At 47.1% G+C, this 24328-nt stretch overlaps 1 protein-coding gene across 7 annotated transcripts in view; it reads right to left on the bottom strand.

The window, feature by feature from the left end:
* The window catches only part of NPRL3 (NPR3 like, GATOR1 complex subunit), a 55676-nt gene extending 43650 nt beyond the window's left edge, over window positions 1–12026 (bottom strand). For 3 of the 7 annotated variants that reach the window (XM_073014954.1, XM_073014951.1, XM_073014953.1), the window contains exons 1-3: window positions 11839–11945; window positions 8355–8468; window positions 3026–3095 (exon numbers count right to left, since the gene is read on the bottom strand). Coding sequence is in view for 3 of the 7 variants with exons in the window: in XM_073014949.1 (XP_072871050.1) it covers window positions 3026–3095; window positions 11839–11956 (188 nt within the window). In the remaining 4 variants the exon portion in view is untranslated. Of the gene's footprint in view, window positions 1–3025; window positions 3096–8354; window positions 8469–11838 lie in introns of all 7 variants that reach the window. The other 4 variants (XM_073014949.1, XM_037990091.2, XM_073014950.1 and 1 more) reach the window with 3 other exon arrangements.
* Window positions 12027–24328: the final 12302 nt, after the last annotated feature.

Below are 24328 nucleotides of genomic sequence, written 5' to 3' on the forward strand. Positions count from 1 at the left end.
TATACCCTGAATTATATCTCAAATTGTTTTTGAGAGGGGGGTCTCACTCTGTCACCCAAGTTGGAGTGAAGCAACGTGATCTTGGCTTACTGCAATCTCTGCCTCCCAGACTCAAGCAATCCTCCCACCTCAGCCTCCCGAGCAGCTGAGACCACAGGCGTGTGCCACCATGCCAGGCTAATTTTTTGTATTTTTGGTAGAGACATGACTTCGTCGTATTGCCCATGCTGGTCTCGAACTCCTGAGCTCAAGCCATCTGCCCACCTCAGTCTCCCAAAGTGCTGGGATTACAGGCATAGGCCACTGTGCCCAGCCCTGAACCATATCTTGATGACCAGCCCCCTCTCTAAGCCAGCACTGTCCAATTTTTTTTTTTTTTTTTTTTTTTTGAGACAGGGTCTCACTCTGTCACTCAAGGCTCAGGCTCGAGTACAGCGGCATGATCTCGGCTCACTGCAACCTCCACGTCCTGGGCTCAAGCTACCCTCTCCCTCAGCTCAGTGGCTGGGATCACAGGCGCAGGTCACCAACCCAGCTAAGTTTTGTGTTTTTTGTAGAGATGGGGTTTCGCCATGTTGCCCAGACTGTTCTCAAACATCTGGCCTCAACTGATCCCTCCACCTTGGACACCCAAAGTGGTGGGATTACAGGCATGAGCTACGGCTCCCGGCCCCAGTAGAACTTTCTACTGTGATGGGACTGTTCCAAATCAGAACCATTTAATATGGTAGACACTATTTCCAGTAGACACTGAAAACCTGAAATGTGACCAGTGCAACTGAGCAAGTGAATTTTTTATTTTATTTCAGTTATTTCTTTTTTTTTTTTTTTTTTTTTTTGAGACAGACTCTCGCTCTGTTGCCCAAACTGGAGAGCAGTGGTGCGATCTCAGCTCACTGCAACCTCCGCCTCCCAAGTTCAAGTGATTCTCCTGCCGCAGCCTCCAGAGTAGCTAGGATTACAGGCATGTGCCCCCATGCCTAATTTTTGTATTTTTAGTAGAGGCAGGGTTTTGCCATGTTGGCCAGGCTGGTCTCCTGACTTCAGGTGATCCACCTGCCTCGGCCTCCCAAAGTGCTTGGATTACAGGCATGAGCCTCACATCTGGCCTATTTCAGTTAATTTCAATTTAAATGGCCACATTCGCCAGTGTTTGTAATAGTGAGCAGCACAGCTGTGTCCTCACTTCTCTAAGGCAGGCCATGACCCCTCACAAGTTACTGTGTAGCCTGTTAATACTGTTTTAGGGCGGCAAACTGAAGCCCTGGTTTCAGAAGGAAAAGCACTTTGGGGAACAACAATCAAAGGCACACAGACTGGATTTGAGGCACTTTCACTGCCTTGCTTCAGGAACATGCTCTGAGCTATGACAAGGCAGAGCAGGGGCTTGTGGGCCTACATGACAAAATAAAACAGGAGGAGAACTGAGTCCCTAAGGGAATTAACCCTGTATCTGGAAAACATGAGTGGCAGGCAGTGAGACTTACAGATATATGATGTGCTAAAATTACTGAATGAAGCAATTTTTCAATAAAAGATTCTAGAGAGAGGCACGCCCCTCCCACAGTTTTACCTCTTCATTAAGTTAAGTATTAAATTAATTCCCTAGAAAATATCCTCATGGTCATGTCACTGTAAGTCTGAAAATTAACTGCAGGAATCAGGTACTGCCAGCCTTCCGAGTCTTCAGCAGCCTGGGCCTCACATCCACTGCAGCTTGGAGTAAGGATAATGTGGGGGCTGGCCAGCAGCCAGTCCTGCTCTAAGCTGATCTGTGGCACAGCTGGAAGGAGAACAAGAAATACCTATGCACTGTGCAAGGGCAAAAGCATTCTACATGCCTGTGACAAACCAGAGTTTGTTCCACCACCACATTTAAAGGACAAGACAACCACAGGCCTCTACATCAAAATGACAGCCCAATGGGGTGTCCAGGAAGCTCCATCCCCCTTCCAAAGCCCACTCCACTCAGAGAAAGTCATCGGTCATGCCAGAGGCCCCAACATCCTCCCAAAAGAGGATAAAAATCACACTCTTAGAACCACAAATTGTGGCCACGCATGGTGGCTTATGTACGTAATCCCAAAAATTTGGGAGGCCAAGGAAGGAAAATCACTTGAGGCCAGGAGCTCAGGACCAGCCTGGGCAACAAAGCAAGACCCCATCTCTACAATCAATCAATAAAATTTTTTTAAAAAGAACTGCAAATTGCCATGGCAGGTGTGGTGCTGCCTTGTCAGAGAACTGCAGAGAAACAGCACTACCTCGCTGTACAGCAAAGGCCCAGCCTAGGGATCTTAGCTATTTTTTCCCGGGATGGTGGAGGCCAAGTCCTTCACTCCACACAGGCCTTGTCTGTGTTTCAGGGAACTCAGGGCAGGTAACTCACAATCTTCCTTCACCTGGGCCTATGTTAGCATTTACTATGCTTCAAAATGAACAGAAGGCAGAAGTGGTCATTTCTAAAGTTCCTACCCCGGTAGTGCCTCCCAGAGAGAGCAGGGGGCACAAACACAGGAAGGAACTGGATCCACCCTTCATATGTGCCTAAAAGTACATCAAAGAACATCCAGGTTCACACCATCCCAGCTCTAAGCCTCACTGCCCACATCACCACCTAAGCCTGGACTCCAAGAAGGGTCTTGACCAGGCTGAGCTACACCCAAGCACCTGCATTTGACCTCTGGGTACATGCTCAAGGAATGAGAACCAAAGACAACAACACAGGGGTCTGCTTTCCTCTACATTTCTCTCATAGGAGATAGACATCCCACAGGGACATGGCCTCATCTGTTCTCTGACCTGCTTTACCCACCAGACAGGCCTGAAGCTGGAAGAGGTGCCCAAGACTGTCTATGCAATCCTCCACTCCACACTACCTGAAAGCACACACTAAATGGGAAAAAAAAAAAAAAAACACCAGACTTCTCACGGAGAAAATATCTGGGCGAACAGGAGGGTGGGGCTTTGTCCAGGCCTGGGACCAGGATGAGCCCCCACCCTGAAGTGACCACAGAGCCCTTACCTGGCATCGCCATCCTGGTCATCAGCATGGTCACCCGTGTTGTTAACAGCATATCTGCTACGTGGCTTATCTGAGTGAGGGCAAAAAGAGAAGAAGGGCTAAGAAAACAGGATCCTTCCACATACAGGAGGACTATGGAACCGTTAAAAGCCATGTTTTCCAAAACATGGTCTATCCATACCATGGGATATTACTCAGACATAAAAAGGAATGAACATGGATGAACCTTGACAGTATCATGCTGAATAAGCCAAAGACAAAAGAACAAATAGTGCACTTACAGTATATGAAACGTCTAGAACAGGCAAATGCATCAAGACAGAAAGTAGATTAGAGGTTACTGGGGGCTGGGAGCAGGGGAAATGAAGAGTTATTGGTCAGTGGTTACAGAGTTTCAGTTTGGGTGATGAAAAAACTTTAGAAATAGCCATAATGGTTGCAAGATATAATGAAAGTAATTAATGCCACTTAATTATACACTTAAAAATCATAAAATGACAAATCTTATGTTATCTTCAAAAACTGTGACAAGCTGGGCACGGTGGCTCACGTCTGTAATCCCAACACTTTAGGAGGCTGAGGCAGGCGGATCACCTGAGGTCAGCAGTTTGAGACCAGCCTGGCCAACATGGCGAAATCTTGTCTCTACTAAAAATACAAAAATTAGCGGGGCGTGGTGGTGGGAGCCTGTAATCCCAGCTACTGGGGAGGCTGAGGATTGTGCTACTGCATTTGAGCTTGGGCGACAGAGTGAGACTAGGTCTCCAAAAAAAGAAAAAGGAAAAAAAAAAAAAAAAAAAAAAAAACGCTAACGATCAGCTCAGCCTTCAGCAAAACAATCACTTTGCAGGTGAAAGGCCTTGCCTCAATGTTGATGGCTGTTGACAGATTAGAGTGGTGCTTGCTAAAGGCTGGCATGCTATAGCAATTTCTTAAAATACGACAACAAGGATGTTTCCTGCATCCATTAATTTACTCTTCCTTCATGAAAGATTTCTCTGTAGTATGGGACGTTGACAGCACTTCATCCACCACAGAACTTCTTTCAGAATTGGAAGCAATGCTCTCAAACCGTACCACTGCTTTATCAACTAAGTTTATATACTATTCAAAATCTCTGTTGTCATTTTAACAATGTTTACAACATCTTTACCAGGAATACATTCCATCTCCAGAAGCTACGTTTTTTGTTTTGTTTTTTTTTTCTTTTGTTTTTTGAGACAGGGTGTCACTCTGTCATTCAGGCTGGAGTGTGGTGATGTGATCACGGCTCACTATAGTCTTGACCTCCCAAGGCTCAGGTGATCCTCCTACTTCAGTTCCCTGAGTAGCTGGGACTACAGGCATATGCCACCCATGCCCGGCTAGTTTTTGTATTTTTAATAGAGATGAGCTTTTGTCATGTTGTCCAGGCTGGTCTTGAACTCCTGGACTCAAGTGATCTACCTGCCTCAGCCTCCCAAGTATTGGGATTATAGGTGTGAGTCACCACACCCAGCCCAGAAACTGCTTTCTTTGCTCATCCATAACAATCAAGTCCTCGTCCATTCAAGTTTTATCGTGAGATTGCAGCATTTCAGTCACATCTTTAGGCCCCACTTCTAATTCTACATCTCCTGCTATTTCCACCATATCTGCAGTTACTTCCTCCACTGAAGTCTTGACTCCTTCAAAGTCATCCATGAGGGCTGCAATCAACTTTTTCCAAACTCCTGTTACTGTTGATATTTTGACATGATCACCAATGTTCTTAATGGCATCTATAATGGCACATGCTTTCCAGAAGGTTTTCCATTTATTTTGCCCTGATCTGTCCAAGGAATCAGTATCTATGGCAGCTATAGCCTTCCAAGTTGTATTCCTTACATAATAAGACTTGAAAGTCAAAATTACTCTTTATCCAAGGGTTACAGAATGAATCTTGTGCTAGCAGGCATGAAAACAACATTAATCTCCCTATACATCTCCCTTAGAGCTCTTGGACGACTAGATGCATTTTCAATGAGCAGTAATATTTTGAAAGGAATATTTTTCTGAGTAGTAGGTCTCAACAGTGGGCTTAAAATATTCAGTAAACCCTCTGTTAACAGATGTACTATCATCCAGGCTTTGTTGTTCCACTGACAAAGCATAGGCAGAGTAGATTTAGCATAATTCTGAAGGGTCTTAGGATTCTTATAATGGTAAATGAGCACTGGTTTCAACGTAAGGTCACTAGCTGCATTAGCTCCTAACAAGACAGTCAGACCGTCCTTTGAAGTTGCCAGGTTTCTCTCTATGTATGAGTCATATCTGGCATCTCCTTCCAATATAAGGCTGTTTTGTCTACATTAAAAATCTGTTGCGGGGGGTGGTGGCTCATGTCTATAATCCCAGCACTTTGGGAGGCCGAGACGGGCGGATCACCTGAGGTCAGGAGTTCGAGACCAACCTGACCAACATGGTGAAATCCCATCTCTACTAACAGTAAAAAAAAAATTAAAAAAATTAGCCGGGCGTGGTGGCACATGCCTGTAATCCCAGCTACTCTGGAGGCTGAGGCAGGAGAATTGCTTGAACCCAGGAAGTGGAGGTTGCAGTGAGCTGAGATTGCACCATTGCACTCCAACCTGGGCAACAAGAGTGAAAACTCCATCAAAAAAAAGAAAGAAAGAAAAGAAAGAAAGAAAGAGAAAAGAAAGAAAGACTGCTGTTTAATGAAGACACCTTCATCAATTATCTTAGCTAAATCTTCTGAATAACTTGTTGCAGCTTCAACATCATCAATTGCTGCTTCACTTTGCACTTTTTTTTTTTTTTTTTTTTGAGACGGAGCTCACTCTGTTGCCCAGGCTGGAGCGCAGTGGCGCGATCTCGGTTCACTGTAAGCGCTGCCTCCTGGGTTCACGCCATTCTCCTGCCTCAGCCTCCCAAGTAGCTCGGACTACAGGTACCCGCCACCACACCCAGCTAATTTTTTGTATTTTTAATAGAGACAGGGTTTCACTGTGTTAGCCAGGATGGTCTCCATTTCCTGACCTCTAGATCTGCCCACCTCAGCCTCCCAAAGTGGTGGGATTACAGGCATGAGCCACCGCACCTGGTCCACCTTGCACTTTTACATTATAAAGATGGCTTCTTTCCTTAAATCTCATGAACCAACCTCTGCTAAATTCCAACTTTTCTTCTGCAGCTTCCTCACCTCTCTCAGCCTTCTCAGAATTAAAGAGAGTCAGGGCCTTGTTCTGGATTAGGCTTTGGCTTAAGAGAATATTGTGGCTGGTCTGATCTATCCAGACCACTAAAACTTTGCATAGCAGCAACAAACAAAGCTATTTAGCTTTTTTATCATGCACTCACTGAATAACAGTTTTCGTTTGTTTGCTTTCTTTTGTTTTGAGACAGAGTCTCACTCTTGTTGCCCAGGCTGGAGTGCAATGGTGGATCTCAGCTCACTGCAACCTCCATCTCCCAGGTTCAAGCAATTCTCCTGTCTCAGCCGCCCAAGCAGATGGGATTACAGGCATGGGCCACCACGCCCAGCTAATTTTTGTATTTTTTTTTTTTTAGTAGAGACGGGGTTTCACCATGTTGGCCAGGCTGCTCTCGAACTCCTGACCTCGTGATCCGCCCACCTCAGTTTCCCAAAGTGCTGGGATTACAGACGTGAGCCACTGCGCCCAGCGTTGTTTTTGTTGTGGTGGTTTGTTTGTTTGTTTGAAGAGTCAGGGTCTCCCTATGTTGCCCAGGCTAGATTTAAACTCCTGGGTTCAAGCAATTTTCCTGCCTCCACCTCCCAGGTAGCTGGGAGTACAGGTGCAGGCCTGGCTTGGGGTAACACTTTCCATTTCCTTCAAGAGCTTTTCCTTTGCATTTACCATTTGGCTGTTTAGTGCAAGTGGCCTCGCTTTGGGCCTAGTTCAGCTTTCAACATGCCTTCCTCAAGAAGCTTAATCATTTCTACCTTTTGATTTTAAGTGAGAAACATGTGATTCTTTATTTCACTTCAACTCTTAGTGGCCACTGTAGATAACTGGCTTAACTTCAATACTGTTGTGTCTAAGGGAACACAGTGGTCCAAGGAGATGGAAACAGATGAGGGAACAGACAGAATACACACATTTCTTGATGAAATTTGCTATCTTATGTGGGCATGGTTCATGGTACCCGAAAACAATCACAATAGTAACATAAAGATCACAGATCACCATAACAGATACAGTAATAATGAAAAAGTTTGAAATACTCCAAGAACTACCAAAACATCACACAGAGACACAAAGTGAGTATATACTGTTGGAAAAATGGTGCTGACAGACTTGCTGGACACAGGGTTGCCATAAACCTTCAATTTGTAAAAAACACAATAAAGTGAAGTGCAATAAGACAAGGTAGGCCCCTATGCACATGTACACACACACACCCTTGCAGTGTGGGATGACAATTAGGTTGGAAAAAGCACAGACAACATAAAAAAATTTAAATGTACATACACCAAGAGCCTTCATATACACAAACAATAATACTTTACCAGAGTAAAAAAAAATTTAAAACCTAGTGATGAACCTAAGAAGTGTGCAAGAGGCCCATGAAAACAATGGAAAAGCTAATAAGGGAGAAAAGAAAGAATAGAAGACATATCATGTTCCTGACAGGGAAGATTCAACATAAAGATGCTTTTTCTTCACAGTTAATCAACGGATTCAAAGCTACCTACACCAAGAGTTTGGGAGTGGGACCTAATACACTTTATGCTAAAGTTTACAGAGAAAAATAATAAAGCATAGTCAGGATAATGCTGAAAAAGAAAAGTAATGACAAAGGACTAACCTAACATGATAGTATAACATAGTATCAAGTTACAGTAATTAATTATTATGGAACCTACACATAGACAGATCATTGGAGGAGATAAGAAAGATCAAAAAATAGATCCAAGCAAACATGAGAATTTAGCACATGATAAAGACAGAAAAATCAATTAGTGGAAGTAAGGTGAATTATTCAATAAAATTATATTGGAACCAGATAGCCATATGGAAAAGAAAATTATGTTGCCCCAATCAATCACCATTTGGCCACACTGTGGCCTGTTATAACTCCTGTTCCACAGGGTTCCAAAGGCAACCAAGCAGTTCATCCACAACTCTTCCCAAGTGTCCAGAAAACATCAGTTCTTAGGATGAGCCTTCACCTTATGCCAAGACAAACACATTTAAAAACAAGACATCCTTTGGGAGGCCGAGGCAGGCAGATCACGAGGTCAGGAGTTCGAGATCAGCCTGGCCGATATAGTGAAACCCTGTCTCTACTAAAAATACAAAAATTAGCCGGGCGTTGTGGCACGCACCTGTAGACCTAGCTACTCAGGAGGCTGAGGCAGGAGAATCGCTTGAACCCGGGAAGTGGAGGTTGCAGAGATCCGAGATCATGCCATTGCACTTCAGCCTGGGTGACAAAGACTCTGTCTCAAAAAAAAAAAATAAAGACATAAATAGTCTGGAGGAAAATAAGGGAGTTTTTTTACTGTTGTTGTTAATACTTTTGGAGAGCAGAGCCAGGCGCGGTGGCTCACGCCTATAATCCCAGCACTTTAGGAGGCCGAGGCAGGTGGATCACCAGGTCAGGAGATCGAGACCATCCTGGCTAACACGGTGAAACCCCTGTCTCTACCAAAAGTATGAAAAATTAGCCGGGTGTGGTGGCAGGTGCCTGTACTCCCAGCTACTACAGACTAAGGTAGGAGAATGGTGTGAACCCGGGAGGCGGAGCTTGCAGTGAGCCCAGAACGGGCCACTGCACTCCAGCCTGGGCACGAGAGGGAGACTCCGCCTCAAAAAAATAAAATAATTTTGGAGAGCAGAACGTCTTTCTATTTAAAACAAAACTACGAAACCACAAGAGATTAGACTGAAAACTCCATAAAAATCAAAACTCTGGCAAGAACTACACAGAAGCAAACAGTGTAACTATAGCTTTGTCACAAGACCTATTTTTACATTAAATATATCAAGAACTCCTTCAAATCTAGAAGGAAAGAAAATCAAACAACCCAAGAGAACATTAGGCAAAGGTTATAAATAAGTCACTGAAAAGGAAATCCAAATGGCTCCAAAAACAGGAAAACACGCTTTCTATCTCAATTGAAAGCCAAATAAACATTAAAATTACTACCAGATACAATTTTTCACCTACCAGATTAACAAAGACTGAAAAATCTAACCTATTAAAAATAAATATGCGGCTGGGGGCGGTGGCTCAAGCCTGTAATCCCAGCACTTTGGGAGGCCGAGACAGGCAGATCACGAAGTCAGGAGATCGAGACCATCCTAGCAAACACGGTGAAATCCCATCTCTACTAAGATACAAAAAAAATTAGCCAGGCGAGGTGGCGGGCGCCTGTACTCCCAGCTACTCGGGAGGCTGAGGCAGGAGAATGGCGTGAACCTGGGAGGCAGTGCTTGCAGTGAGCTGAGATCCGGCCACTGCACTCCAGCCTGGGCAACAGAGCCAGACTCCGTCTCAAAAAAAAAAAAAAAAAAAAAAATATGCTCCTTATCCCTTAGGCCCAACCATGCTACTTCGGGGATTTAACATTACAAGAATTCTCACTTTGGGAGGCCGAGGTGGGCGGGTTACAAAGTCAGGGGATTGAGACCATCCTGGCTAACACTGTGAAACCCCGTCTTTACTAAAAAAAAAAAAAAAAATTAGCCGGGCATGGTGGCAGGCACCTGTAGTCCCAGCTACTAGGGAGGCTGAGGCAGCAGAATGCCGTGAACCCACAGGCAGAGCTTGCAGTGAGCCGAGAAGGCGCCACACTGCACTCCAGCCTGGGCGACAGAGTGAGACTCCATTTAAAAAAAAAAAAAAATTACAAGAATTCTGCAAAATGACAATACATGGAAAGGACGTTTGCACTTTTCGTATTAGCAAAAGACTGAAAACAAGTTTATGTCCATCAACGAAGAGGACGAGATAAACAAATCACAATATGTTCATCTCATGGAATTCACTGTGGCTAGTAAAAAGGACAAGGATGCTCGACAGGTTCTGATTCTACATCAAAGATGCAGACATGAAGTGAAAATGAAAACAGGGGCAGAACAGTGTGTATGGTGTGAGTGCCTTTGCTTGTGCTTAGTTTTAAAAAAACGTAAGTGCAGGCTGGGCGCGGTGGCTCATGCCTGGAATCTCAGCACTTTGGGAGGCCAAGGCGGGCAGATCACGAGGTCAGGAGATTGAGACCAGCCTAGCCAACATGGTGAAACCCCATCACTACTAAAAATACAAAAGAAAATTAGCTGGGCATGGTGGCGCATGCCTGTAATTCCAGCAACTTGGGACGTTGAGGCAGGAGAATCGCTTGAATCGCTTGGGTTGGAGGTTGCGGTGAGCCGAGATCGCGCCACTGCACTCCAGCCTGGCAAGAGTGCAAGACTCGTCTCAAAAAATGAAAATAAAAAAGAAATGCATATGCCTGTATTTACACAGAAGGTCCTGGAAAGACACAGAAAAATGGTAACAGTAGTTACCCCTATGATGGAAACTGGGGGCCAATGGTAGGAAAGAACTTTCTTTTCATAATCTAAACTCCTTTGTATCTTTAAAACTTTCTGCCATATCAACAAGTTTAAAAGTAATTTTAGGCCGGGCGCGGTGGCTCAAGCCTGTAATCCTAGCACTTTGGGAGGCCGAGGCGGGCGGATCACGAGGTTAGGAGTTCGAGACCAGTCTGGCTAACACGGTGAAACTCCGTCTCTACTAAAAATGCAAAAAATTAGCCGTGCGTGGTGGCGGGCGCCTGTAGTCCCAGCTACTCGGGAGGCTGAGGCAGGAGAATGGCGTGAACCCGGGAAGCAGAGCTTGCAGTGAGCTGAGATGGCGCCACTGAACTCCAGCCTGGGTGACAGAGCCAGACTCCGTCTCAAAAAATAAAATAAAAACAAAAACTGAACATTCATGATGATGAAAAATCAAAAGTAACCTACATGCCGTCCACAGGGGAAGGCAATAGCCTGCAGTTAAGGGTGAGGTTGATCCCTGCTTGCAAAGGCAGACAGAGTTCCAAGGCCGACTCCACAGAACAATTCGTGCAATGAAAAACCTCATGCAATGTTCTCTTTTTCTGTGGATAGATCTGCATCTCTGCACAGGGCAGACAATTCCCAACACGGCCAGGGGTGATCCTTGTGCTGGCTGGAACTGAGGGTGGCAAAGACAACTTCAGATGGTCGCATAACCTTTTTTTTTTTTTTCGAGACAGAGTCTCGCTCTGTCGCCCAGACTGGAGTGCGGTGGTGTGATCTTGGTTCACTGAAACCTCCGCTTCCCGGGTTCAAGCGATTCTCCTGCCTCAGTCTCCCGAGTAGCTGCGATTACGGGCGCGCACCACCACGCCCGGCTAATTTTTGGGGTTATTTTTTTTTTTAGTAGAGACGGGGTTTCAACCATGTTGGCCAGGCTGGTCTGTAACTCCTGACCTCAGGTGATGCGCCGGCCTCGGCCTCCCACAGTGCTGGGATTACAGGTGTGGGCCACAGCGACCGGCCTTGTTGGCGTAATTTTGTATTTTCTCAAGATGAAGACATCCAAAACTCCTTTTATTTTACTTTATTTTTTAAAGGCTGGAGACTGATGAAATGTCAGCAGTAGTTACTCTGGTGTGGTGAACAATGCATGATTTTAATTTTTAATTTTTTTTTCCTTTTTCTACTTTTCAAATACTCTACAACGAGCAGGTCTCGAATGCCCAGCAAAAGCTAAGCTCCGCGAGGCGGCCCGGGAATGAGGCAGCCCCGCGAGCGCCAGGCCCCCGCCCAGCGCTCACTTACTTGTCTGGGACGCCGGGTGCTCCTGGCTTCTCTGGAAGGGGTACCTGAACAGCAGCTTATTGCCCCTGCTCCCCGAGCTCACCAGAATCACGCTGATGGGGCTGGTGTTGTCCCGCATCCCGCCGTGGGGCCGGGGCCGGGGGCGGAGGGGGCCTGAGGACGCAGCCGGGGGCGGGGGGGGCCTGAGGAGGACGCAGCCGGGGGCGGAGGGGGCCTGAGGAGGACGCAGCCGGGGGAGGAGGGGGCCTGAGGAGGACGCAGCCGGGGGCGGAGGGGGCCTCAGGAGGACGGAGCCGGGGGAGGAGGGGGCCTGAGGAGGACGAGGGCGGGGACGGAGGGGGCCTCAGGAGGGCAGGGGTGGAGGCGGAGGGGTCCTCAGGAGCCCGGGCCGGAGGCGGAGGGAGCAGCGCGACAGTCATCAATCCACGTGCCACCCTCCGAGCTCGCGAGAGTTCGGCGACACTGCCCGGAGGAGGTGCTGAGGCGACAGCCGGGGGAACGGCGCAGGCGCAGGCGCAGGCGCAGGCGCAGGCAGCGGAATGCGCAGGCGCAGGGCCTTCTGGAAGCCACCGATCCGCCCCGGTGCTGTCTGGAGCCCTCCGAGTCTCCTTGGGGTAGAGGTGCGGATGGGAAAGGCGTGGGGTCGAGTCAGCATCCCTCTTGATGTTGGTTTCTTCATTTTAAAAATAACACTTGCTTTGGAGAGAAAATTCAAACTTGGAAATATAAAGTATAAAAAGATAAAAGGAAAAAGTTAAAAATCACTTCAGTGGCTCACAGACTTAAATTAAGTGCTAAAACTGCCAAACACGGGCCGGGCGCGGTAGCTCACGCCTGTAATCCCAGCACTTTGGGAGGCCGAGGAGGGAGAAACACGAGGTCAAGAGTTGCCCAACATAGCGAAACCCCGTCTCGACTAAAAAATACAAAAAATTAGCCGGCCGCGGTGGCAGGCGCCCGTAATCCCAGCTACTCGGGAGGCTGAGGGAGGAGAATCGTTTGAACCCGGGAGGCAGAGGTTGCAGTGAGCTGAGATCACGTCATTGCCCGGGCGGCAGAGCGACGAGATTCCGAATCAAAAAAAAGAAAGAAAGAAAGAAAGAAAAAGGCCATTAGAAGTGGCTCACGCCTGTAATCCCAGCACTTTGGGAGGCCGAGACGGATGGATCACGAGGTCAGGAGATCGAGACCATCCTGGCTAACATGGTGAAACCCCGTCTCTACTAAAAATACAAAAAAAAAAAAAAAATTAGCTGGGCGTGGTGGTGCGTGCCTGTAATCCCAGATACTCGGGAGGCTGCCACAGGAAAATCGCTCGAACCCGGGAGGCTTGCAGTGAGCTTACAGTGAGCCGAGATTGCGCCACTGCACTACAGCCTGGGCGACAGAGCGAGACTCCGTCTCAAAAAAAAAAAAAAAAAAGCAAACACTTGGAAGCCGACAGGAGATCTTCGAGACCTTGGACGAGGCAGTGCAGGAGCGACTACAGAAAAATAAATTAAACTTCACCAGATTAAAAACTTTCGTGTGGCCGGACACGGTGGCTCACGCCTGAAATCCCAGCACTTTGGGAGGCTGAGGTGGGTGGATCAGGAGATCAGGAGATCTAGACCAGCCTGGTCAACATGGTGAAACCCCGTCTCTCTGCTAAAAATACAAAAATTAGCCAGGTGTGGTAGCGCCTTCTTGTAATCCCAGAGGCTGAGGCAGGAGAATCGCTTGAACCCAGGAGGCCGAGGTTGCAGTGAGCCGAGATCATGACACTGAACTCCCGCCTGGTGACAGTGCAAGACTCCATCTCAAAACAAAACAAAAACGTGTGCTTTAAAGGACACCACCAAGAAAATTAAAAGTCCACCCACAGAACGGGACAAAATATTTGTAAGTCACATATCTGATAAGGGAATTGTATCTAGAATGTAGGAAACTTACAACAATAAAAAGACAATCAATTGAAAAATGCACAAAGGATATGAATTTTTTCCAGTGCATTATGCAAAGGGCCAATAAGCACCAGAAGACGCTCAGCTCACAGTGGAGGCTTGTGCCTGTGACCCCAGTGCTGAGAGGCGGGGAGCTCCAGACCAGCCTGGGCAAAAGTGCCAGACCCCGTCTCTACAAAAAATAGAAATTAAAAATGCTCAGCATTATTAGGCACTAGGGAGATGCAAATCAAAACTACAAATAGATGCCACATCACACCTCCTACGATGGCTATAATCAAAAAGACAAAAGAAGCGTCAGCAGAGGTGTGGAGAAACAGGAATCTCTCTCCCGCTGGTGGGAGTGTAAGAGGCTACACTGGCTGTGGAAAACAGATAGGCAGTTCCTGAAAGGTTAGAGTTAACATGATACTCAGCAAATCCCCCTTTTAGATATATAGCCAAAAGAAATGAAAGCATATGTCCACACAAAAACATGTGTGTTCTTAGTAATTCATAATAGCCCAAAGTGGAAGTATTCTGAGGGTATATCAACTGATGAATGGGTGAATATGGTATAGTTCGTTTAAGGGAATACCATTCAGCCGTAAAAAGGAATGACGTGCGGCACATGAATTCATCTTGAAGACACGGTAATATATGATTCCATTTATATAAGATGCCCAGCATAGGCGAATCCATAGAGACAGAAAGATTAGTGGCTGCCTAGGGCTGCCGGGGGGTCAGGGGAAATACGGAGCTATTGTTAATAGATACGGGTTTTTTGAAGGGGAACGTTGACTGTGGTAATGGTCACACAGCTCTGTGAATGTGAATACACTAAAAGATGTGGAAGTGTACACTTCAAGTGGATAAGCTTTATGGTATGCAAATTGGTATGGTATGGTAAATTATATCTCAATAAAGTTGTTCTTTAAAAAATCACCCCACCCACCCTATCCCAGGCTTCTCCAGGTGGTGACTAAAGTTAATGGTCTTCTTTGGCTGCTTCCAGAACTTTCCCAAGCACATCAAAGGCATCAGAACCTAACCAGGGGTGAGCATTTTCACTGTTGCAAGTAACCCTCTTGCACCAACACTGACACTAATGTGTATTTTGCAGAACAGATTTTTGGGTTGGCCTCACCAGGGTGAAGGGTATGTGTATTTGAAATGGCTTAGCACTACCAACAGGTGTGTTTTCTTGCACAGGGCTGCATGACTTTTTTTTTTTTTTTTTTTTGAGACGGAGTCTCGCTCTGTCACCCAGGCTGGAGGGCAGTGGCACGATCTCAGCTCACTGCAAGCTCCGCCTCCCGGGTTCAAGCGATTCTCCTGCCTCAGCCTCCCGAGTTCCTGGGATTACAGGCACCCACCATCACACCCAGCTAATTTTTTGTATTTTAAGTAGAGACGGGGTTTCACCGTGTTAGTCAGGATGGTCTCGATCTCCTGACCCTGTGATCCACCCGCCTCGGCCTCTCAAAGTGCTGGGATTACAGGCGTGAGCCACCATGCCCGGACTGCATAACTTTTTTTTTTTTTCCCTGAAATTCCCAGAAAGGAAAATGGCGTCTTGTTCTATGTTGCATTTCTTTGATTGAGAGAGTGAGCTGCATCACTTGATTATTTGCAGAGAATTGCTTTTCTTATTTTCTTTACAGGTTGTCTGTTCTTTCTAAGGAATAGATAACCTCTGTTACAGATTTTGCAAGTCTTTATCCCAGTTGTGTGTGTTTTGATTTCATGTATAATCAAAAGGTTTGTGAGTTCTCCCACACTTCCCAGGAGTGCCTCTGGGATGGAAATAAGAATGCAGGAGCAGGGCTTGAGGCTGGAAGGGTGAGATGGGACAGATGGGGGTGGGGGAACCCGGGGCAGTGGCCGGTGGTGGTAATGGAGGACTCCTAACAGGGACACTGGGCGTCTGTGTGCGACCGACCATACAAATGGAACAGGACTGTGACTAAGACCTCCCTCTTCTGACCTAATCATGCTGCTGCCCTGATGGGCAGAACCTTGGGGCTCCAGACTGGCCATCTCTGGGCTCAAAGGATCCCACTGTTCCCCAGTTACCCTCTCAGGGTTGGCCTCCTGCCACTCATTGTTCATTCTTTTGACTATAGTCAGTAATAGCGCTCAAACTGGTGAAAGCGCAGGGAGCTCACTATGACCCCAGCCCACAGAGGTCCTGGGTGTGTCCCTGGCCTCGCAGCAGCCCTCTGGATCCCAGTGCCACCCTCATGTCCATGTTTGCACCTCATTGGCTGTTAGAAATGAGATATCATTGCCACACCCTGGCCTGAGGGTCAGTGGGCCTTACTTTGGACCTCAGTTTCCCAACCAGTAATAGGGTTCAGAGCAGATGGTCCCAGAGTGAGTCCCAGCTCTAAGTTCTCCCAGTGTCTCCTGGACAATGAAGTGCCAGGGCCAACCTCCACTTGCTACAAGGGACATCCTCAGTCTCTTCTCTGCTAAGACCCCACACCTCTTAAGTCCTCCTCATTTTACATTTAAATAACTGTTTCATAACCTGCTTTTTTGAAGGTAAGTAGATTTTTGGAAACTGAAACCCCTGACCCTTCTTCCCAGCCTGGGCCTGCCCTTGGCAGGACAGGAGGCCTTATCAGTCCTGTCACTTGGTCTGGGCCTCATAGGGACACCACCATCTGCAGGAGGGCCGGGTGGGGTTCGCAGACGCTATCTGGGACTTGCCTGGCCACCTCCACCTTCTCAGCTGAGTGTTAGTACCCCACCAGGGAGAACCACTGACACACAGTAGTAATAAAAATAATATAAAATTCATGCTGCAAGTTGCTGAGCGCCTTCCCAACACTGAGGTGGGGGCTAGTCTAATCCCCATCATAGAGGCTAAAACAGTGAAACTAGGACTTACAAGGCAAATCAGCCTGTTCAGGGTCACTGAGGTTCCGCTCTCAGAGGAGGGTTTGCAGATGCCCAATCCAGCATTCTACGGAGTGTCCAATGGCTTGTCAATGGCCAGACACCCTCTGAGCTCAGCCTCAGCTGCTCAGGCACAGAACATGCCTGGAACTTGGAATTCAGGCCAGAAACCAGTGGACACCAGCATCCTATACTCGCTGCACAGGCTCGGGCTCAAACCAAGACTCAGGGACAGGAAGAGACAAGTCCCAGCCCCAGCCAGCCTCTCAGCCCACACAAACCATCAGGGCTTGTTTTCTGCTTCATGGAAGCCTCAGCTATGTTTCATAACCTCCTGGAGCCTCTGTTTCCTTATCTTTCCAATGTAATGATGGCCAGGTGCAGTGTCTCATGCCTGTAATCCCAAGCACTTTAGGAGGCCGAGTCGGGTGGATCGGCCGAGGTGGGCTGGCCTCAAACTTGAGCTCAGGAGTTTGAGGCCAGCCTGAGCAACATGGCAAAACCCTGTCTCTACTAAAAATACAAATATTACCCAGGCTTAGTGGTGCGTGCCTGTAGTCCCAGCTACTCAGGAGGCTGAGGTGGGAGGATCACCTGAGCTTGGGAAGTTGAACCTGCACTGAGCCAAGATTGTCACACTGCACTCTAGCCTGGAGGACAGAGTAAGAAGACCTGTCACAAAGCAAAGCAAAACAAAACCCAACTAATGATAATAAAATAAACCCTCCCTCACAGGGTGGTTGTGAGGGTCAAGTACCCAGAATGAAGAGTGTTGGTGCCATGTGCAGAACTTAGAAAGTACTCAACAAATCTCAGCCAAGCAGACATGAACTCCCTTCAACACAGTCAATCCCAGGTGGACAGTTGCCAAACGCAAAAGACAACACGGTAAAGCTTTTAGAAATGTGGTCTAGTGGCTGGGCGCCGTGGCTCATGCCTGTAATCTCAGCACCTTGGAAAGCTGAGGCGGGCAGATCACAAGGTCAGGAGTTCAAGACCAGTCTGACCAACATGGGGAAACCCTGTCTCTACTAAAGATTCAAAAAATTAGCTGGGTGTAGTAGTGTGCACCTGTAATCCCAGCTGCTTGGGAGGCTGAGGCAGGAGAATTGCTTGAACCTGGGAGGCGGAGGTTACAGTGAGCTGAGATTATGCCATTGCACTCCAGCCTATGAGACAGAGTGAGACTCCATCTCAGAAAAAAAAAAAAAAAAAAAAACGAAAACTTAGCCGGTGGTAGTGGCACGTACCTGTAATCCCAGCTACTCGGGAGGCTGAGGTAGGAGAATTGCTTGAGCCTAGGAGGCAGAAGGTTGTGGTGAGCCAAGATGGAGCCACTGCACTCCAATCTGGGTGACAGAGTGAGACCCTGTCAAAAAAAAAAAAAAAAAAGAAATGTGGTCTAAAAGACTCTCTTCACTTTGAGAGAAAATTTGCATAACATAAAGATAACCATTTTAACGAGAACAATTCAGTGGCATTTAGCACATTCAGAGTGTTGTGCAACAACTACCTCTCCCTAGTTCCAGAATTTTCATCGCCCCAGCCGGAAACGCCCTCCTCACTGAGGAGTCCCTCCCCGCCTTTCTCCTCCCCGGCCCTAACAACCACTGATCTACTTTCTGCCAGGATTTGCCCATTCTGGACATTTCCTAAAAATGGCTTATCTAAGCCCCAGCACTTCGTGCAGCACGCAGCCTCTCGTGTGTGACTTCTTTAACTTGTTGTAATATCTCGAGGCTCGTCCATGTGGTAGCCTGGGCCAGAACTTCGTTTCCATGGCTGAATAATATCTCACGGTGTGGAAATGCCGCCGTTTCCTTCTCTGTTCATCCAGTGATGGACATTTGTATTGTTTTCACCTTTTGGCTATTGGGAATGGAAGGGAATAACATTTTTTAACTGGATTTTTAAAGTCACTAGTTTGACTGCATTAAAATTACAAACTTTTGTTTAACTAAAATATCATTAAGATACAGAGTTGGGGGAGATCTAACACATAAAAGTGACAAAGGAATTATATCCAGAATATTTTTGAAATTTCTACAAATCAATGACTGGCAACACAGTGGGAAAGTGGCCATGACCAAAATACTTTAATAAAGAGGAAACCAGAATGGCCAGTAAACATGGGCTCAACCTCACTAGTTATCAGGAAAATGTAAATTAAGACCACAAGAGAAACCACTACACACTCACCAAAAATTACACACCCATCAAAAGGCTAATTTTTTTTTTTTTTTTTTTGAGGCGGAGTCTCGCTCTGTCACCCAGGCTGTAGTGCAGTGGCCAGATCTCAGCTCACTGCAAGCTCCGCCTCCCGGGTTCACACCATTCTCCTGCCTCAGCCTCCAGAGTAGCTGGGACCACAGGCGCCGCCACCTCGCCAGGCTAGTTTTTTGTATTTCTTAGTAGAGACGGGGTTTCACCGTGTTACCCAGGATGGTCTCGATCTCCTGACCTCGTGATCCGCCCGTCTCGGCCTCCCAAAGTGCTGGGATTACAGGCTTGAGCCACCGCACCCGGCAAAAATATTTTAAAGGCCAGGCTCGGTGGCTCACACCTATAATCCTAGCACTTACAGAGGCTGAGGCGGGAGGATCATTTGAGGTCAGGAGTTCAGGACCAGCCTGGTCAACATGGTGAAACCCCATTTCTATTAAAAAATACAAAACTTAGCCAGGTGTGGTGGTACATGCCTGTCATCCTAACTACTCAGGAGGCTGAGGCAGAAGAATCACTTGAACCTGGGAGGCAGAGGTTGCAGTGAGCCAAGATCGCACCACTGCACTCCAGCCTGGGTGACAGAGTGAGACTCCATCTCGAAAATAAATAAATAAATAAATAAATAAATAAATAAATAACCAACAGATTGCATAAAGTGGCTCATACGTGTAATCCAAGCACTTTGAGAGACCAAGGCAGAAGGATCACTTGAGCCCAGGAGTTTAGGACAAACCTGAGCAACATGGTGAAACTATACCTCTACAAAAAAAAAAAGAAAAATTAGCTGGGCATGGTGGCATGTCCCTGTGATCCCAGCTACTTGGAAGGCTGAGGCAGGAGGATAATTTAAGCCTGGGAGGTCGAGGCTGCAATAAGCTATAATCGTACCACTGCACTCCAGCCTGGGCAATAGAGCAAGACCGTGTCTCAAAACAAACAAATAAACAAAAGCCAGACAGACACAAATGAGAGCATTCTATATTGATTCATTTCTATGAAGGTCAAAAGAGGCAAAAACAACCAAAGTGCTTGCAGATGCATATCTGAGTAGTTAAAAATTTACTGAAAAGTGGCTGGACGCGGTGGCTCACGCCTGTAATCCCAACACTTTGGGAGGCTGAGGCAAGTGGATCACGAGGTCAGGAGATCGAGACCATCCTGGCTAACACGGTGAAACCCCATCTCTACTAAAAATACAAAAAAATTAAGTCCCAGCTCCTCGGGAGGCTGAGGGAGGAGAATGTTGTGAACCTATAAGGTGGAGCTTGCAGTGAGCCGAGATGGCACCACTGCACTTCAGCCTGCGAGACAGCGAGACTCCATCTCAAAAAAAAAAAAAACTTACTGAAAAGCAAGAAGTTAGGTGGAGTTACCTATGGGGAGGATAGGGGTGCCATCTGCTTTCTAATAATTCATTAAACTATAATCTACATCTTGTGTTATATTTCACAATGGAAAAATAGAAAAGAGCTCCTGCCCATAATGATGCTTCGCAGGGTTTGGAAATTTCAGATTCAATTCCTCTCCTTGTGGGGGCCAAGGATGGGAAGGGCACGTGGTTCCAGGAGGAAAAGAGGAGGCCCTGGGGCCTGAAAGTAGCTAAGGACCGTCCCCCAGTATGGGCGGCACCTACTCTGGAAACAGGACTCTACTTCCCTCCTCCATTAGGGAGCAGAGCAGCCCTGAAGTGCCTTCTGGTCACAGATCCTCCCACTGCAGCTGGAGGGATTTTCCCAGGCACTGAGAGCCCTTCACGACCCAAACACCCCATGCGGTTGGCCTCTGGACTTGCCTTCCCTGCTCTGTGTATCTCCCTCTGTCTAGCCCTCAGCCTCCTCCATCACTCACTCTGTCTTCTCAGCCAGTGTATTCATCTGTCTCTGTCCCTCTCTCTGCCGCCTTCTTTCCTATGGAGGAGCCAAAACCTCAAGCACAGACTCACACCCTCCTCACAGGCCCATGTGCCCAAGGAGCCCATAGGTGCCAGGCTGAGACGAACCAGGAGTGTCCTTCTGAACCAAGCAACAGCGTAGGGTGACCAGGGAGGGCCAGTTCATCTCAGTCTGAAAGAAGACCCAGATGAGGAAAGGATACACTGGCCTCCCGCGGTCAGCAGCAGCACTTCCCAGGACAGTGAGCAAGCCAGGTGCCCAAGTGGGTGGGCACAGCCCTGGGAGAGGGGAGCCCTGCCACACAAGAAGAGGAGCAGCTGTGAAATATGCACAAGGAAGAGACCAGCGAGGAGGACCCAGGCAGTGCTAGAAGGGAGTTCCTGGAAGCTTGGTAGGAGAGCCCCTCCACCCCGACAATCTCATCATCTCACATCTCACATCTCAGGCATGGAAGAATGAGGGCCTTTAGAGAATAAAACATCGAGTACACTCCAACCTGGGCAACAGAGCCAGGCTCCATCTTAAAAAGAAGACAAAAAAAATGCCTGTGGTCAATGCTCTCCGTACAGGGGAAAACAAAACAAAACAAACTTCTCCTTTTTTTTTTTTTTTTTTGAGATGGAGTCTCGCTCTGTAGCCCAGGCTGGAGTGTAGTGGTCGGATCTCAGCTCACTGCAAGCTCCGCCTCCCGGGTTCCCACCATTCTTCTGCCTCAGCCTCCCAAGTAGCTGGGACTACAGGCACCCGCCACCTCGCCCGGCTAGTTTTTTGTATTTTTTAGTCGAGACGGGGTTTCACTGAGTTAGCCAGGATGGTCTCGATCTCCTGACCTTGTGATCCACCCACCTCGGCCTCCCAAAGTGCTGGGATTACAGGCGTGAGCCACCGCGCCTGGCCAACAAACTTCTCCTTAAAGAAAACATTTGCCTTTGATTGCACCAAAATTCCAGCAGGATTTTGTGCAGATAACTCTTCAGCTAACTCTAAAATTCATACAGAAAGTTAAAGAAATTAGAATAGCCAAAGAAATTTTGAAAAGGAAGAATAAACAATGAGGAATCACATGCCTCACTCTTTAACAGTTCTTTTGAGATAAAATTCAGATACCACACAGTTCACCTATTTAAAGTGTATAATTCGGCCAGGCACAGTGGCTCAAGCCTGTAATCCTAGCACTTTGGGAGACCGAGACGGGTGGATCACGAGGTCAGGAGATCGAGACCATCCTGGCTAACATGGTGAAACCCCCGTCTCTACTAAAAAATACAAAAAACTAGCCAGGTGAGGTGGCGGGCGCCTGTAGTCCCAGTTACTCCGGAGGCTGAGGCAGGAGAATGGCGTGAACTCGGTAGGCGGAGCTTGCAGTGAGCTGAGATCTGGCCACTGCACTCCAGCCTGGGCGACAGAGCGAGACTCCGCCTCAAAAAAAAAAAAAAAAAAAAAAAAAAAAAAAAATAAAGTGTACAATTCAGGCTGGGTGCGGTGGCTCACACCTGTAATCCCAGCACTTTGGGAGGCTAAAGCGGGAAGATCACTTGAGGTTGGGAATTCGAGACCAGCCTGACCAACATGGAGAAACCCCATCTCTACTAAAAACACAAAATTAGCCAGGCATGGTGGCTCATGCCTGTAATCCCAGCTACTTGGGAGACTGAGGCAGAAGAATCGCTTGAACCCGGGAGGCAGAGGTTGCGGTGAGCCAAGATCACGCCACTGCACTCCAGCCTGGGCAACAAAAGCAAAACTCCGTCTCAAAAAGATAAATAAAAATAAAGTGTATGATTCAGTGGGTTTTAGTATATTGACAGTCACACAACCATTATCATAGTCAATTTTAGAACATTTTCATTACCCAAAAAGCAAACCCATGTGTTAAATACACTAGCAGTCACAGCGCCCATGACGCCAGCACTGAGAACCACCAATCGACTTTCGTGTCTGTGGATTTGCCCATTCTGGACACGTCATGTATGTGGAATCATACAACATACGGCCTTTTGTGTCTGGCTTCTCTCCCTGAGTGTGTTTCCAAGGCCCATTCGTGCTGTACAATTCAACAGTTAATGGACATTATTTTTTGACAAATATGAATAATGTTATTATATACATACAATTTTTTTTTTTTGAAACAGAGTCTCACTCTGTTGCCCAGGCTAGAGTGCAATGGCACGATCTCGGCTCACTGCAACCTCTGCCTCCCGGGTTCAAGCGATTCTCCTGCCTCAGCTTCCCAAGTAGCTGGGATTACAGGCTCCTGCCACCACACCCGGCTAATTTTTGTGTTTTTAGTAGAGACAGGGTTTCACCATGTTGGCCAGGCTGGTCTCAAACTCCTGACTTCAGGTGATCCGCCCACCTCGGCCTCTCAAAGTGCTGGGATTACATGTGTGAGCGAAGTGATTCCACTGCTTCAGCCTCCCAAGTAGCTGGGGTCACAGGTGAGTGCATGCATCACCACACTGGGCTAATTTTTTTTTTTTTTTTTTGTATTTTAGTAGAGATGGGGTTTCACTATGGGGACCAGGCTGAGCACAAACTCCCGATCTCAGGTGATCTGCCCGCCTTGTCCTCCCAAAGTGCTGGGATTAGAGGCCTGAGCCACCGCCCCCGGCCACAAACTTTTTTTAAGGTAGTAAGTTTTTTAATCCACTTAACAAAAATAAACTTTTTTTTTTTTTTTTTTTTTTTTTTTGAGATGAAGTGTTGTTCTGTCAGCCAGGCTGGAGGACAGTGGTGCAATCTTGGCTTACTGCAAACTTCGCCTCCCGGGTTCAAGTGATTCTCCTGCCTCAGCCTCCCAAGTACTTGGGATTACAGGCATGTGCCATCACACTCAGCTAATTTTTGTATTTTTAGTAGGTAATTTTTGTATTTTTAGTAGAGATGGGGTTTCTCCATGTTGGTCAGGCTGGCATCAAACTCCCGACCTCAGGTTATCTGCCTGCCTTGGCCTCTCAAAATGCTGGGATTATACACACAAACTTTTGTACGGACATATGCTTTTGTTTTTTGTTTGTTTGTTTGTTTGTCTGTTTGTTTTCTGAGATGTAATCTGGCTCTGTCACCAGACTGGAGTGCAGTGGCTCCATCTCAGCTCACTGCAACCTCCGCCTCCCAGGTTCGAGTGATTCTCCTGCCTTAGCAGCCTCCCGAGTAGCTGGGATTACAGGTGCACATTGCTAGGCCTGGCTAATTTTTGCATTTTTAGTAGAGATGGGGTTTCACCATATTGGCCAGACTGGTCTAGAACTTCTGACCTCAAGCAATCCACCTGCCTCGGCCTCCCACAGTGTTGAGATTACAGGCGTGAATGCCACTGCACCTGGCCTGCTTATGTTTCTTTTTTACTTTTTTGAGACGGAGTCTCGCTCTGTCTCCGAGGCTACAGTGCAGTGGTGCGATCTAGGCTCACTGCAAGCTCACTGTAAACCCGGGAGGCAGAGCTTGCAGTGAGCTGAGATCAGGCCACTCCACTCCAGCCGGGGCGATAGAGCGAGACTCCGTCTCAGAAAAAAAAAAAAAAAAAAAAAAAAGATTCATTTAAAA

The sequence above is a fragment of the Chlorocebus sabaeus genome, chromosome 5 (assembly GCF_047675955.1).
Source record: "Chlorocebus sabaeus isolate Y175 chromosome 5, mChlSab1.0.hap1, whole genome shotgun sequence".
Taxonomy (NCBI): domain Eukaryota; kingdom Metazoa; phylum Chordata; class Mammalia; order Primates; family Cercopithecidae; genus Chlorocebus; species Chlorocebus sabaeus.